General features: G+C 50.3%; 3 protein-coding genes across 7 annotated transcripts in view; 2 read left to right on the top strand and 1 right to left on the bottom strand.

The window, feature by feature from the left end:
* LOC130402228 (phosphatase and actin regulator 3-like) overlaps window positions 1–3,084 on the top strand; it is a 10,927-nt gene extending 7,843 nt beyond the window's left edge. The window contains exons 2-5 of the mRNA XM_056606370.1: window positions 970–1,031; window positions 1,413–1,553; window positions 1,651–1,727; window positions 2,908–3,084. Coding sequence (XP_056462345.1) covers window positions 970–1,031; window positions 1,413–1,553; window positions 1,651–1,727; window positions 2,908–2,923 — 296 coding nt within the window. The 3' untranslated portion in view covers window positions 2,924–3,084. The remainder of the gene's footprint in view (window positions 1–969; window positions 1,032–1,412; window positions 1,554–1,650; window positions 1,728–2,907) is intronic.
* A 2,246-nt stretch (window positions 3,085–5,330) lies between these two features.
* Window positions 5,331–8,872, bottom strand: LOC130401988 (protein phosphatase 1 regulatory subunit 3D-like). Of its 5 annotated transcripts, none has more exons than XM_056606050.1 (3): window positions 8,786–8,872; window positions 8,536–8,696; window positions 5,331–7,747 (listed from the first exon to the last, which is right to left on the bottom strand). In XM_056606050.1, exon 3 carries the CDS (start codon window positions 7,726–7,728, stop codon window positions 6,820–6,822), a length of 909 nt encoding a protein of 302 aa, XP_056462025.1. In that variant the 5' UTR covers window positions 7,729–7,747; window positions 8,536–8,696; window positions 8,786–8,872; the 3' UTR covers window positions 5,331–6,819. The 5 variants fall into 5 exon arrangements, with proteins under 5 accessions (XP_056462025.1, XP_056462024.1, XP_056462021.1 ...); XM_056606049.1 differs by having other exon boundaries at window positions 5,331–7,802; XM_056606046.1 differs by having other exon boundaries at window positions 5,331–7,888.
* Window positions 8,873–12,336: 3,464 nt separating this feature from the next.
* Window positions 12,337–15,318, top strand: pdrg1 (p53 and DNA-damage regulated 1). The gene is made up of 5 exons (XM_056605899.1): window positions 12,337–12,450; window positions 12,810–12,882; window positions 13,022–13,096; window positions 13,204–13,284; window positions 13,496–15,318. The coding sequence occupies exons 1-5, from the start codon at window positions 12,373–12,375 to the stop codon at window positions 13,576–13,578; spliced, it is 390 nt and encodes a 129-aa protein (XP_056461874.1). The 5' UTR covers window positions 12,337–12,372; the 3' UTR covers window positions 13,579–15,318.
* Window positions 15,319–15,806: the final 488 nt, after the last annotated feature.

A 15,806-nucleotide genomic window follows, 5' to 3' on the forward strand; every position in this document is an offset into this window, starting at 1 on the left:
TTTACTGAGAGATAACATATAAATATATAAAAAAAACTTATAAAATGTTTAAATTAATTAATGACAAAATTAAGAGTGTAAGTGTGTGTTAAGTGTAAAGGAATTCACACAGTGGTACTTAATTTTGTCATTAACTAATTTAAACATTTTATAATGTTTATTGTATCTTATTTTTAGATCCACAACCAGAGTTTTCATATTCGTACTGCACCACACCTGTGCCCTCTTAACAGCTGTTGTTTCAATCTGTTTCTCTCTCTTCCTCTCTCCCCCTTCTCTCTCCCTCTCTCCTTTCCTTTAAAAAGTCTCTATTTCGTAACCAGGGCACACATAATCCCTTCCCCACATTAGGGTCATACACAGATGAGGGGTCATCACCTGACCCGTTATTTAATTTTCATTCATTTATTCGGTACAATCACTGAAAAGATTTGCAAGTCACATTACTCAGAACAGGGCGGGGACATTCTGACATTCTTCAGCAGAGTGACAGGTGTCCATCGGCCATCTGTCCTTAAGCCACTGAAACCTGCTCTCAGCGTCATGACTCCCAAAGCCCCTGGCCGAAATGAATCCAATAGAAGGAGATTAAAAATATGTTATAAACTGTGATCTGGAAAAATCAGAGTTTAGCGTGTCTAGACCCAGGCAAACACGTCAATGGAAAAACACAACAGTGCCTCGGAGTAAAGATCCTTGGCACTGGGTTGAGAATCGCTGTCCAAATTTTGGGTTTTATAGGTTGTTGTTTTTACGTTGTTAGTTGCTGACGACACCCCCAGCGCTGCGCATGAATATGATTCAATCTTTTTGACAAGCCCCCTTTGCAAGAATGCAGAAGACCTGTTTTTTCTCACACACGCATAAAAATGTATTTTTAGAAGTACAATTAAAAACTGTCTATGTTTGGTTGTTTAGAGGGCGGTGCGTTCTCCAGAGGCTAACAGACTCCTTGTTGTTTGTTCACAGAAAAGAACGACCAGAGTGAACAGGAGGAGAGGAGAGAGATCAAACAACGGCTCAACAGAAAGGTAAGAGGTGCTTCATCCCCATCCTCCTCTTCCTCACCAAACATCCTTTTTATTCAGATGATTCTCATTTGCACTATGGCTCTGTAAAATACAGAACCAATCAGATCCTGCGTCTTGTAAACAACATTTAAATAAAATAATTTACATGAAGCCCCATTGGAGACACTTCTTTGCACAATGACAAAAAAGTTTTAGCTGCAACAAGCGAGGCGATCCATTGATCCTGATCGAATATTAGCGCTGCAGAACCAGTTCCAATAGAAGCACGGCTCATTCCCACAGGAATGTAGATGATCTGCATGTAGTATCTGGTCCCAAGGTAATGAGATGGCTGAATACCAAATTTGAACCCCACCTCTCCCCCCCCCCCCCCCCCCCCAGCTGAACCAGCGACCCACTGTGGACGAGCTCCGGGACCGCAAGATCCTGATCCGCTTCAGCGACTACGTGGAGGTGGCCAAAGCCCAGGACTACGACAGGAGGGCCGACAAACCCTGGACCCGCCTCTCCGCCTCCGACAAGGTAGGCTTTGTTTTACACGCGTGTGCATGAGCTTTAAGTGGTCAAATGAAACCAATCCATGCTAATTCTGTGTTCCCTTTGTTCCTTGGCTCCTCAGGCAGCAATACGGAAAGAACTGAACGAGTTCAAGAGCAACGAGATGGAAGTCCATACCTCAAGCAAGCACCTGACCAGGTCAGTGCACCTCCTCTTCCTCCTTAGGCTCCTCTTCCTCCTCACACTCCTCCCTCCTCCCGCTAATGCTCCTCCAACTCCTCCTCCTCCTCCCTCTCTTCATCCTCCTTCAACACCTCCTCCTCCTCCTGCTCCTTCTTTTGCTCCTCCTCCTCCCTCTCTTCATCCTCCTTCACCACCTCCTCCTCCACCTCCTCCTCCTCCTCCTCCCTCTTTTCATCCTCCTCCTCCTCCTCCTCCTCCTCCTCCTCCTCCTCCTCCTCCTCCTCCTCCTCCTCCTCCTCCCTCTCTTCATCCTCCTTCACCACCTCCTCCTCCACCTCCACCTCCTCCTCCTCCTCCTCCTCCTCCTCCCTCTTTTCATCCTCCTTCCCCACCTCCTCCTCCTCCTCCTCCTCCTCCTCCTCCTCCTCCTCCTCCCTCTCTTCATCCTCCTTCACCACCTCCTCCTCCACCTCCTCCTCCTCCTCCTCCTCCCTCTTTTCATCCTCCTTCCCCACCTCCTCCTCCTCCTCCTCCTCCTCCTCCTCCCTCTCTTCATCCTCCTTCACCACCTCCTCCTCCTCCTCCCTCTCTTCATCCTGCTTCACCTCCTCCTCCTGCTCCTCCCTCTCTTCATCCTCCTTCACCTCCTCCTCCTCCTCCTCCTCCTTCACCTCCTCCTTCTCCTCCTCCTCCTCCTCCTGCTCCTCCCTCTCTTCATCGTCCTTCACCTCCTCCTTCACCTCCTCCTCCACCTCCTCCTCCTCCTCCTCCTCCTCCTCCTCCTGCTCCTCCTCCTGCTCCTCATGTTTTCACCAACGCCGCATCACACACCTCACCTTGTCAGATGGCGTTCTAGAAGTGTCTTCCTGGGCAACCTTTCCATGCGTCCTCATTAGGCCCTGGGGCGGTGAAGCCACTAACCTTCATCAAACCCCTTCACGCACTTTCTAAAAAAGGTCTGTGGCCCATTCTAGCTTACGACGCGCTTTCGCTACGCGTTTGGAAGAGCTATAAAAAACCCTCAGTCCTCTGTGAGTTAGCCCGGGTTGTGCTTACGTACGAAGCGGTTCGCTGGAGCCAGAAGTGGGACAGTCGGCCGCCCGTCGGGCTAATAATAGAACCCCGATTGATTAACTCTGGGCGAGCGATTTATTTAACTTTGATGCTAACCCTGTGCCCTCTCTCTCTGCCCCAGGTTCCACCGGCCTTAGCCAGGTCTCTTCTGTGAAGAGTTGCTGGTTCTTGGTTCTGTTCAGTTGCGACCTTGCATGGAGTCTTCCACGGGCCCCGCCGGCCCTCAGCCAGGGGCCCTCCTGATGTTCGGGTGCAATGCACCTTGGAGGCTATGTCTCTCTAGTGAGTTGGAGCAGCTCCCGCTGTGCTGGTGGTGGAGGTGGTGCTGGTGGTGGTGGGGGGGGTCGGAGAGACAGAGGTACACGGGGGGGCCCCACACCTACTCAGAGGAAAACCATCTCCCTCCCCTTTCAGTTGACATTGTCCATCCATGGAGGAGAGGAAGAGGAGGAGGAGGAAGAGGAGGAAACAGAGACAATTTCAAAGAGAAGGAAAGCAGGAATTGGAAAGGGACGAGGAGGAAAAGAGAACACGAAAAGAGAGAATAAAAAGATAAAGAGCAAATGAAAAGAAGGAGGAAGAAAAAGGATGAAAAGAGTGAAAAGATACGAGAAAATGAAATCAAGGTCATTATTTTCTGCCATGGAAGAACAGTTGTTTTGTTATTTAAAGCTGCAGACTCTAAAGAGGCCGTCGAACGCGGGGGGGGGGAGAACGTGCATGTGAGAGTCTATGTCACCGTCCCTCAGAGCCCACAGGCCACGTCGGGAGTTGTGTTATTTCAGTCCCAACGCCATCGGATTCTGTTTTCATATCGCCAGTGTAAATGTTTTTTCTTGAATGGAAACCTTGTCTGTGAACAAGATTAAAAAAATCCCTTTGTAAGATCTATTTATTGTCTGCACAATACAGGTTTTGAATTTGTAACAAATTCCGCGTCTCTGTCTTGTGATCTTTTATTAGGAATGAGTTATGAGTTATTTAATCATCCCACATTAATTAGGTTTGAGTCCAACTATCTGCCTCTGCTAAAGTCAATCAAGGAAAAATCAAGTTATCCTCCTCTGTTGCTTCCCCGTTCAGCGCGGAGTCGACTGTCTGCCCAGGGATTAATCTCCACTGTACAAAGATTATCAAATAACATCCAGCACACTACTCTGTATTGTTTCTCAGCCGCTCCTTCTCTCTAGGATCACACATGGACTATTAAAATACACTCATTAACCATTCAGGACAGGCTGTACAGCAAAGGCCCTTCGACACGGGTGAGTTCAGCCCCACGTCGTGTTATGGGGTGGTGAGGGTCGGCCCTTCTGCACACACACACGCTTACTTACACCAGGGTTCATAAGAAATATAAAATAAAATCCACCAATAAAAGAAACTACAATGAATTAAATAAAACTCTAGGTAGCGGTCATGAGGCTACGGACGTCATCGAGTCTCTCAATGAGGCAACGCATCACGCATGGTGACCTCATGGGAGGATTATGTTTGATCACAATATGGCAGGTGACCAGCTCTGTTTATAGCCTCTCACACGCGCATGATTCAGAAACCTCCACCTGGTGGGACGGGCAGCAGACGGCGTGCGTGTGCGTGTGTGTGTGTGTGTGTGTGTGTGTGTGTGTGTGTGTGTGTGTGTGTGTGATGGTGTGTGTGTGTGTGTGATGGTGTGTGTGTGTGTGTGTGGGGGGGGGTGTGTGTGTGTGTGTGTGGGGGGGGGGGGGGGTGTGGGGGTGTGTGTGTGTGTGTGCGTGCGTGTCAGTCCTACTGTACATAAGGACCACTCGCTGTCTGGATCAGAGCAGCCCCAGTGGAGAGCGTCCGGCTGACAGCTGCTGGGGTCCCGAGCCCCCCCACCTGAACCGGCTGCTGGCTGCCCACGGAGTGCGTGTGTGTGTGTGTGTGTGTGTGTGTGTGTGTGTGTGTGTGTGTGTGTGTGTGTGTGTGTGTGTGTGTGTGTGTGTGTGTGAGGGAGGGATATCCTGACTTCCGGGGCTAACCTTGGTGAACGGCCAGAATGATGGCCAGCCAAGGGGAAGGCCTCTCAGTGTGTGAAATGTCCATGACTCACACACACACACGCACACACACACACACACACACACACACACACACACACACACACACACACACACACACACACACACACACACACACACACACACACACACACACACACACACACACACAGGTCAGCCTGGGGGGGAGGTGCTGGGAATTGTAAAGCAAAGTGGATCTAAAATCACAATGGAAACTAATCTAACCAAGGTTTACTTTAGATAGAGAGCGGTCCTATACATCTGAGACCTGGAGACCAATTACATTTACACAAGTGTCAAGTGCATCTTAGCTGCGGAGAGCTGCGGAGAGCAAACAGACTGTGTATACACACACAGTCACCTTTGTGTGTGTATACATATTTCTGTAAGAATCAAGAAGACCAACCAGCCATCAAAGGGTCAACCTTGATAGCTAAGAGAGAACCAATCAGAATATCAAATAACTTAATTGAAATTATTTAATTAGTGAGACCTTACTTACTACGCAGTGAACTAACTAATGATGGAGAGCCAGTATAAAGTACTGGCTAGCGAAACAATCCGAAGATAATAAGGTATCTGTGGGAATGTTTATAATGGATGACTGCCATAGAGAAGTTAAAGTGTTTGGGAAATGCAACTGTAAACTGCAGACTGTAATTTCCCATGTCTGCCTCTATTGGGTTTTACAAGCCTAAGCTATATTGTCCATGTACCGTGTTTGTGGACGTTTCCTTTGGGATCTCCCCCCAGGAGAGGCATAGGGTGCAGGAGGACTGAGAGAACAGTTGCCTTTTATTGTTTCGTATCAGCCAATGCTGCTGAATGCAAGATTAAAGGAGCAGCAGTTTAAGAAACGGGAACCAACAGAAAAATATCAGGTTAATCATTAAATCAGCAGAACAAGTCAAGGGTGCAATAGATAATGAGAACAATCACAAAAAAAAATAGAAAGAAATACGCAAATAATGGCCATAAACTGGGATTCTTCCAAATGAGATAAATACTGTCTTCTAGTGTCCACAAGTATCACATCAAACTAAAAAACAATGCCCTCAAGTAATAATCAGTTAAGTAAATCTAGAGTAAATCTTAAACATGTAGGAAATATATACATTCTCAAGTATTGATCAAACAACCTCGGAGGCCCTAAGAGAGCAGGTAAGGCTCTTTTGGTGATTTTTCTGGAGCATGCATTTGGATTTTTAAACCATTTAGTTTATCTTTCTTTCCTTAATGTCAGGCCTGTCCACCCCTCCCTTTTCCTGCGCCCCTATATGGAGGGCTCTTGTCTCCGTGCACCTCCATTATCTCGGGGGGGGGGGGGGGCACTTCTCCGTGTCCTTTTAAGGGCCCTTTTTTCGGGGTGTCTGTTCTGATGTGGGTTCACCGAAGCCCCCGGGAGGTGCTTAGTGATATAGAGCTGCGCTCATGAAACTGGCCTTAGCCGTTGGATTGTTGTCACGGTGCTTTCTTAAAGCCTCGGCTCAGCGGAGAAGAATGCCCGACGGCGAGCCAAGCCCTGGCCCACCGCCGGATAAGGCTCTAGGCTCGCTGCTCCCTGTGACAGGGAAACGTTTGTTAAAAGGTCTCATTGGATAGCGGTATGACTAGACGGACTATGGCCTTTAGAAACAATTTCTGTAGAGGTGAACACAGGAGATCTCTGCGTAGGGTGACGAAATAAATCAGGAACAACCCCAACAATTTCAAGCTTCAGCTTTGAACTGAAGTCCAGAATTCGGGGATTACACCATGTCATGGAAACTAGCAGGGCAAAATCTTTCAGGATTTATAACCTATTAACAGGCCGTTATGTAAAACAGACAATGACGATATGATGCCCAGTGCAGTATGCAAAACATTAGTGTAATTTTCTGATCCTATTTTCTTATTAATTTTTTTGGGTTAGGGATAACACTTTCACCCACTAATTCGACAATCTCTGAGGTCGAATACGTAACCCAGCAGTGCCACCGTGTGGCCGATCAGATGAAGTGCAGCAGGCTGTCCTCACATTCTTTGGGAACGGTGAGCTTGTAGCTGTGGCACGACAGTCTATAATTCATCCCGTCGTTGTTGTCCCAGTAAGAGCGTCCGTTCACCTTATAGCAAACGGCAAACTCCAAAACGGCGCCGGGTTGCAGAATGAAGGGCGGGACAGGAAGCCAGAAGTGGAACACATCTGTCTCTGACTCCTCAGGCCCATCCTTGAGGACCTCGCTGGATACCCACAATGCACCTGTGTTCGTGTGGCTCCTCCAGTTGGTGAAGGAGTAGGCCAGCGTGACCTCCTTCTCGAAGGCCAGGTTCAGGACGTGCACGGAGCCGGTGATGCCCGCGTCGGAGCAGACGACGGCCCCCAGGCTGACCCCCCTGCCGCGCAGCCGGGCCCCGAACCCCGGCCCGGCGGCCATGTTGTCGCAGAAGCAGGGCTTGAAGTAGGGCAGGGCCAGCTCGGGGGCCCGCCCAGAGGCCAGCTCGCTGCCCATCAGCAGCCGGACGGTGACGTGGGGGGGGATGAGCGGGTTCTCGCTGGACCTGAAGAGCCGGACCTCCTCCAGCTCCAGGCCCATGGAGTCCATGAAGCGCACGTGGGGGCCCCGGGGGGCCCGGCCCCTCCCCCGCGCCGCAGGGGCCGACAGGGAGCGGGAGCGCCTCCTCATGGCGGGTTTGGGCGGGGGGGAGACGGGGGAGGAGCAGGGGGGGCCCGCGGGGGGGGAGGTGCCGGGGCCCCGGGGGGGCGGGGGTCCCGGGGGCCGTATCCGGACCGGGGCCTTGGCGGGGGGGGGCTGGGGGTCGTAGATGTCCCTCAGACGGATGACGGTCTTAGTGTTGGGGGCCGCGGTCGCGGCGTGGGGGGCCCTCCAGGGCGGTCCCTCACGGGGGCTGCTCATCCCGTCCCCCTGTCGGCCCCTGGGGCACACAGAGCTCCTCATCACCTCCCTGGACCCCAGTCTGATGGATCCACCTGTGTTCATTAAAGGTCCCCGCCACGCCGCCAGGTGTGGGTGGGATGAGTCGCACCACAGGTGGGCGTGTCCACCCAGATGGACCCTGGGTAGAGCAAACGGTGCTCATCTGTCCATCATACATCTAGGTGGACACGCCCCCTTGTGATGTCATGGTCGCGTGTCATGGGACCTTTTAAAGCGACTTCAGACATGTCATTCAATTCAATTCAATTTTATTTGTATAGCCCTTAATAATACATTTTTCCTACGGGGGATTAATAAAGAGGTATCTAATCTTATCACAGGTACAGTCTCAAAGTATATTTATGACCCCCCCTGACCCCAGCGTTCATGAGCATGTAGTGTTTTTAGGGCATCGTGCTCAAGGATGCCCACGGGGAGACTGTGCAGACCTCGGGGATTCGAGCCAAGAACCTTTCAGCTGGGAGTCAAACAGTAGACTGCGTAGAAAGCACACACATACACACACACACACACACACACACACACACACACACACACACACACACACACACACACACACACACACACACACACACACACACACACACACACACACACACACACACACACACACACGCAGGTAAGGCTGTCCTACAGTCTATGACCTCAAACAGGATTCAGGGCCACAGCACAGAAGGCCACGCTGCCTCGGTACAACATGTCACCCTGCCACAGAAACATACAGTAGTGGAGAAGAGGGGAGGCTAGACGGGGCTGGATCCCAACCTGAGCAGCAGCTAACGTTGGGTCCCCCCGTTGGTTCCACCCCGCCGGGCTGACGCGAAGGCCCTCACCGCCACTAGCTAGTGCCGCTGGTAGTGGACTGTTCCTCGACACCAACCACAGCTCTTAAAGAGACCGCGTGGTGACACGTGAAGGGAGACTGACTGCAACCGGAGGAGGAAAGGTAAAACAAGATAAAAAGACGTTAACATAACAACACACAAACCCCCAGAGTGGTTCCAAGGACACTTACATAGGATCTGCTTCCCGCCCCATTTGACACGACCGACCACTGCAGCTCCTGTCTATTGTGACACATGGTCCTGGGGATCGGGGCTAGCCTTTGACATATAACATGAGACCAGAGGCAGCATGGAGCGGCAGTTTGGACACTATTTATAGAGAGACAGTGCAATGTGGGCTGCCCGGGATGATTTAATAGGGCTTCACTTCTTGTTTTGATGTGTGTTTATTAGTTTGTGTGTGTGATGGATTGCATTGCTTATTTTCTAGAACAAGGTTCAGATATGGGTTTAAGAGAACACGATTTGATTTCAAAAATGAAATGCAGTCTTTGTAAAGCTGCAACACTCCAATCGTTTTTATAATTTAATATATTCTAAAACACAGAGTGGCATTATGCATGTTTATTATAGAGAACATACCCGCACGTGATCAACGGCGCTCAAGCATTCCCTGTAGTAGCCCGTAGTAGCCTGTCGTTTCCTGTAGTAGCCGGTAGGGGGCAGAAGACATGTAATAACGCCCTTTATTGGACACAAACAGGAGGATACTGTAGCCTCAGTCCATTTCATTTGAAAACTTGGAACTTACCAACTACGCGGATGTGTTATCGGACAATCGGGCAAGCTTGGTCGAACAGGTGCCTTTTCCCTGTCATGAAGCAATGCAGAAATACCTTGGAGGTCGTATTACAAACGGCGATGCAGCTCTACATTGCACTGATAACGTCGACTTAAATCACGCGTAAATGCATTCGTATCGGACTAAAATATGAACGTCATTAGGCCTACAGAATATTTGTTGCTATAACATCCTGCCGACCTTTTGATTGGTTGCTATTCCAATCGGGGATGGGTGCAATCGTGCAAGAATGTGTGCCACTAGGTCTTCAGAAGCTTTCAATCAAAGAAAGGAAATGGACGAGCTGCAACCATAATCTAACCAGGTATGATATAAATGATCTTCTTATCGAATCAGAAGTGATGCGTGTGTGTGTGTGTGTGTGTGTGTGTGTGTGTCTCTCTCTCTCTCTCTCTCTCTCTCTCTCTCTCTCTCTCTCTCTCTCTCTCTCTCTCTCTCTCTCTCTCTCTCTCTCTCTCTCTCTCTCTCTCTCTCTCTCTCTCTCTCTCTCTCTCTCTCGGCTCTGAGCGCCTCCATGTTCGGCTCGTTGAAGCAGCATCTCCACAGCGGGCACACGGACAAAGCACCACACTGCTGAACCGTGCAGATATATGCCGTTGTTAACTGATTACGATATTGTTAACCCGTTGGTTAGAATTGTATTCTGGAAAAAAATGCCCATATGTCAGGGTAATAATCATATTTATTTTCTAATTCAAATGCATAACCATGGGCCTGGTTAATGTTTGCACCCGCAGCAACATGGGCAGACGTCAGGCTCAGAGGAAGACCCCGGCGCTGCCGCACAACGCTCCATCATGGCAGGACAATAACCACTTCACGGAAAAAGTAAGTGTAAAAATACGCTTACACCTAAAACAAGTGCACACAATAAAAGCAAAATATTCAAAACGCACAGCAATTTCAGCAATACATTCGTGTGTGAATTGCCTACACACACTGTGCGTAGTTGATAACAGTGTTTCATGTTATCACAGAGGTCGCAGCAAAGACGAAAAAACAACGTCAACATCCCCTCCACCAAATGCACCTCTCTACAGACCAGGTGAGCTTAATGCAACGAGTTAAATCAACAATTGAACGCGATGTTCTCATGCCAGACGCACTAAGTCTTTGTTTATTAATTTCCGTCTGAAGCGCTCAGGGAACAACAGCCGATTCGGCGTGTCGTGTGGCGCCCTCTGTAGGCGAGAGAAGGGAAGTGCGGCGTCCAGCCTGCCGCCACAGAGAACATTCCCGTGGGGCTGACAGGAGTAAACATGGCGCCGCGGGCCACCCCCCGGGCCGCCTGTCAGACTCAAGCCCAGCTCCTCCCGGGAGCAGGGGGCCGGAGCAGGATCCAGAGAAGCTGTGCGACCCTGGAAAGGACACCGACAGCGACCGGGATCTGTCCGACACTGAAAGGCTTCCCCTGTCCCCCTCCTCGCCCGCCGTTCCCCCGCCCCTCGACCTGCGCCCGGAGGTCATCTCCCCCTCCCCACTCCCCCCCGACCCCCACGGGCCGCGAGGAGGGGGGGGGCCGCGAAACCCCCAGTCTGACCCCTTCCCGGACTTCCTGCCTCCGCCTTTCAACGCCTGGAGCCTAACCCAGCTGGCGTCCTGCTACCAGGCGGAGCCACGCCCCCAGCCCCGCCCCCAGCCCCGCCCCCCCGATCACCTGGAGCGCTACCTGGAGCGCTTGCTGCAGCTGGAGGGGCGGCGGCTTCAGACGGAGGAGGAGGAGGGCCGGGGCCCCGCCCCCGTGCGACCAGGCGGCCCCGCCCCCCCGGGCGCCGCCGCCCGCCTCAGCTGCCCCCGCAGCATCCTGCAGTGCCAGCGCGCCTTCCCGCTCAGCTTCCTGTCCGCGCCGTCGGCCGTCGACGCGACGCTGCTGTCGGGCTGCGGCTGCTCACAGTGCCGGCAGCGCTACGCCGCCGCCGCTGCCGCTGCCGCCGCGAGCCGCGCCCGGCGCTGCCGCTGCCCCTCGGCCCACGCCCCGCCCACTGCCCCGCCCACCGCCCCGGGGCCCCCCCTCCCCCGCAGGAGCCACAGCGAGACCCGCGCCCGGGCCCCCGCGGAGAGGAGACCGTCCAGGACCCGGGGCCGCCCCCCCCTCAGCCCGGCCCGGGGGGGCCACCAGGGGCGCATGCAGGACCTGGGGAACCTCCGCCGGCCCCCCACCCCTGGACCCCCCAATCCCGGGCCCCCCACCCCCGGACCCCCCACCCAGGCCATGGCCCCGGCTGACAGAGACGGGACGGGGGTCAGTGCTCTGAGGGAGGGGGGGGTGGGGGGTGTTGGGGGGTCCGGGGGAGGCGACAGGTCGGCTGGGTGGAGGAACAGGAGCTGCTCGGAGCACAGAGGAAGAGGAGGAGGAGGAGGAGGAGGAAGAGGAGGGGGAGGGGGAGGGGGAGGGGGAGGGGGAGGGGGAGGAGGAGGAGGGGGAGGAGGAGGGCGGTACGAGAAGCGGAGGAGCGGCTCCGAGTGCCGCAGGGGGGTGTCCGAGCGGAGGAGAGCCGCTGGACTCCAGCCGGAGCCGGATGCACTGATGGACACTTTACCTCTCAGCAAAACAAAAAAAAACAAACAGGTCGAATTTGTAATTTAGAGCTCATTTATGATTGTATCCTGGGTGCCAGTGTGGATATTGTATTTAATAATGACTTGATTGTGAGTTATTTTTAATATTTTAATAAACGGCATATTTCATATAACGATTTCCGGTATGTTTTTCTTTTTGTTTTATGTTATTATCTTGAAATACATTTTAATCAATACAAAAATAACCTAGCAATAATTTATAATATAACTGGAGGTTAAAAAAATCATACAATGCGCAGGCAATTTATATATGTCCTATGTTCCATCTTATTCATTGTTTCAAAACAACAATAACAACAGGAACAATATAATGATCGTCTTTCTAAAGCCAGTCTCTGTTTCTACCCGGACATATTTTCCTGACACACCGCCAACATGGAGTCGACGCGCGTCCTGGAGTTTCTGACCGAGGTGGAGGAGGCGGCTGAAGACGTTTTAACCAATAAACAACAGGTATCACATTAAATATAAGCGAATATTTAAAACTTTAAAACTAACTGGTGGACAGGTTGCGTTGACTACATATTACCAGAGCTGCCATATGTTATCTTTATTCCGTTGTATGATATCCAACACAATGACATTACCTTTATTTGAATGCCCTCAATGTAATCAAAGTACTCAAAGTAATCTAACGTAACTGTACTATATTGTAGGCTACTATGCTGCTTTTCCCAATTCCTTGCAGAGAAACGTTATTGTAAATGCTCTTGATGTGTCTTCATCTCCGTAATGTTAGTCTGGTTTGATTAATAAAGGGATTAGGTCTTTTTCTGCAGGGCTGCTATTTAATGTATATCTTCTCCTTTTAGATAGTCGACCTGGACCTGAAGAGGAACATGAACCGTGAAGCACTGAGCGCACTGCGATCCACGGCCAATTCAGGTCAGCACTAGAGACGTCCTCACCGGCACTTTATGATTCATATTAACGTGAACGTAACATCGCGCATAGGACTTTATCAACCATGTGTATCTGTGTTACATGTTAACGCTGTATTCTTTATTTATTTATTTTTTGATAGAAAAGGTGATGGTTTGCTTCGGAAACATGTTCATCAAACTTCCCAAATCAAAGACTCAAGACATGATCCGAAAAGGTAAGAGAGGAACAGTGGGCACAGTTTAACATTCTCCAATGTGAATCGTCTTTCCACGTTTCTTCATTCACGGAGGGATATTAAACATCACCCACTTTTAATTACAGACCAGGAACAGCTTGACAAGGAGATTAATGACCTACGGAAAGAGCTGAAGGCCAAAGTCAACCACCTCAATGTGATACAAGGTAGGACCCTGGCTTTTATAAACATGTTTGGTCAGCCAAGTTCAGTTAAATGTATGGTAGGCTACTAAGGTTACGGTTAAGGTTGGTAGATGGTTAAGATCCTTACAGAGACGTGTGGTGTGAACGGTCTATTAGGACTTCCCAAAACTGATCTTTAAGACCTTAAAATATATATGTGTGTGTGTGTGTGTGTGTGTGTGTGTTTGTGTAGGGAAACCTGAGCTGACAGGTTACAACCTCTCCCCTCTCTCTGCGGACGAGGTCAAAGCCATCAACCACCTGATGAAGAGGTGACCTCCCCTGACTGAGAGATCTCTACCAGAGGCTGCTGTGGAGAGTGTTCACTGGAGGATGCTACGTGTCAAGACAGCGGTGGGCTTACAGATGTGTGGATACCTCTGGATTGATGTCCTACCTAGAGATTCACTCCCCTCTGTGCATCGGGAAAATGGACCCTTCCGTTCCTTAATTTCAAGGGAAATTTCATCTTTGAAGTTGTTCTGCCCTTGCCTAGATGAAGAGGGACTGGAATTATGTCATGTCGTAGAGTAAAGTAAGATCAGACACACAGGGCTGTTGTTGTGGTGTGTGACCACAAGGTGGCAGCAAACCCTCTTCTCACCGTGGTGAAGGTGCTCTGTACTAGTTGATACCGTCTATTTCGTTTACTAGTAAAGAACATATTCGCTCATCACACAATCATTGTAGTGTATTCTTTACTTGCTTCAAACCGTACAGAAATATGGTCCAATGCATTACACCCATTTTTAATTAACAAACCAAGGAACAATTATCTATGTAGTTGTGTGTACATCATGCATTAGGAATGATAATTTCCTGGATAGTGTCTTCCCAGGATAAATCCTTCCTATACTTAATGGAGACCTCTTTCCTGTAACATGTCACTCCTCAGTCATTGACAGGCGGCTCCCGTTCGACCCTCAGGTTGGGGACAGCGCTGTGGGGTCCAACCTGCCTGTAGGTTGGACCCCTCAGGTTGGGTAGAGCGCCTAGGGGTCCAACCTGCCTGTAGGTTCGACCCTTAAGGTTGGGGAGAGCGCTGTGGGGTCCCACCTGCCTGCAGGTGGGACCCCTGAGGTTGGGGAGAGCGCTGAGGGGTCCCACCTGCCTGTAGGTTCTCCTCAGACAGCGCGTGGTGCCACGGTGTCGCGTACACACTGCGATGCCGACGAGATGGGCTGATTTTGTGCCTCAAAGGTTGAAAAACATTGTTTTGTTTTGACGTGTTGGGCAATCCGATGGAATACCAGGATCCCCCCCCCCCCCTCACTCACTCAAAATCAAGTATAGACATCAGCCTGACGAAAGACGATGTACCGCCCTAATGAGCATGTGCACGTCAGTCAGATGCTTTATGGATTACCTTCCTCTGTCAGCCCTTCTAAGGCTTTGGGAGGCTTCATCTGTCAGCGCCGAAACGTCTTCATCATCCCAGGCCGGGCGTTGACACTGTAATGACAGGTTACAAGGCCAAATTGCCTTTGCCAAAAACGCAGTTGTAGTGCTGCCATTGGAATCGACTCCGAACTTTGAGAATCTTCCATTTGGCACGTTCTCGAAATGTACAGTCTTAACTGAAAGAAATCTTTCCATGTAAGGGCATTTAGAAAACACATGCACGCATCCAGCTGCTGCTCTGTGGGGTCTTGTAGCATCAGGTCGAAGGAGGTGAGCAGTGCCTGTGTATCTGGTCTCAGCTGCAGCAGGGTTGGGGGTTACATTTTCATTTTCTAGAAAAGACGCCCAGTAGGGCTTCCATTTTCCCAGCCATTCCCAAAGCTCCCGCTGCCATGGTCCTCAAAGCAGCCACTTATTGGCTCTGGAAACTAAACATCAAGAATGTCTTTGTCGGAGGGATTCAAACCCACAAGGCCGGCAATGCCTGAGGATTCCATCTCAAATGCGTCAGTTATTCAACTCATCCTGTCTGCTTGGGAAGTTTTGATAGGAATGTTGGGTAACACTTTATAATAAAAATGTATAAACGAAAGGTCATATGGCATTTATTATTCTTTAGTTTATGATACAATTATTATTCAAAAAACGATCACTTCTAATTAAATTAATCATTTACAAACGATGCATATTAAATGATTAATCATGTGTTAAAGAGCACAGATTTTCCCAATGAGGTGTGATGCTGATTAGCCGTTACAAGCCATGTCAAATCGACCCTCTGGTGACATCACAAGTGGGAGTGTCCCCCCAGATGTACAATGGATCAGCCCTCTAGTTGGTACAGTCCACAGGCTAGGCTAGTAGGCGTAGCACATTTTAACCATCTACACGTGTATTCATGTTGTGTTTATGATTAATTCCTCGTTAACTTGAGGCTTATGTTCGTGACTAATGTCTGAACGTTATAATGGAGTGTAACTGAGTGTTTAACGAGAAGCCGGCTGTACTTGGGAGGGACTGGAGCTGACTTGGTGCACTGTGGGTAGCTGATGAAGTCTGTGTTTTAGAGTGGTTTTGTGCTGGCTCGTGTTATAGGGGTGGTG

The sequence above is a fragment of the Gadus chalcogrammus genome, chromosome 13 (genome assembly GCF_026213295.1).
Source record: "Gadus chalcogrammus isolate NIFS_2021 chromosome 13, NIFS_Gcha_1.0, whole genome shotgun sequence".
Classification (NCBI taxonomy): Eukaryota; Metazoa; Chordata; class Actinopteri; order Gadiformes; family Gadidae; genus Gadus; species Gadus chalcogrammus.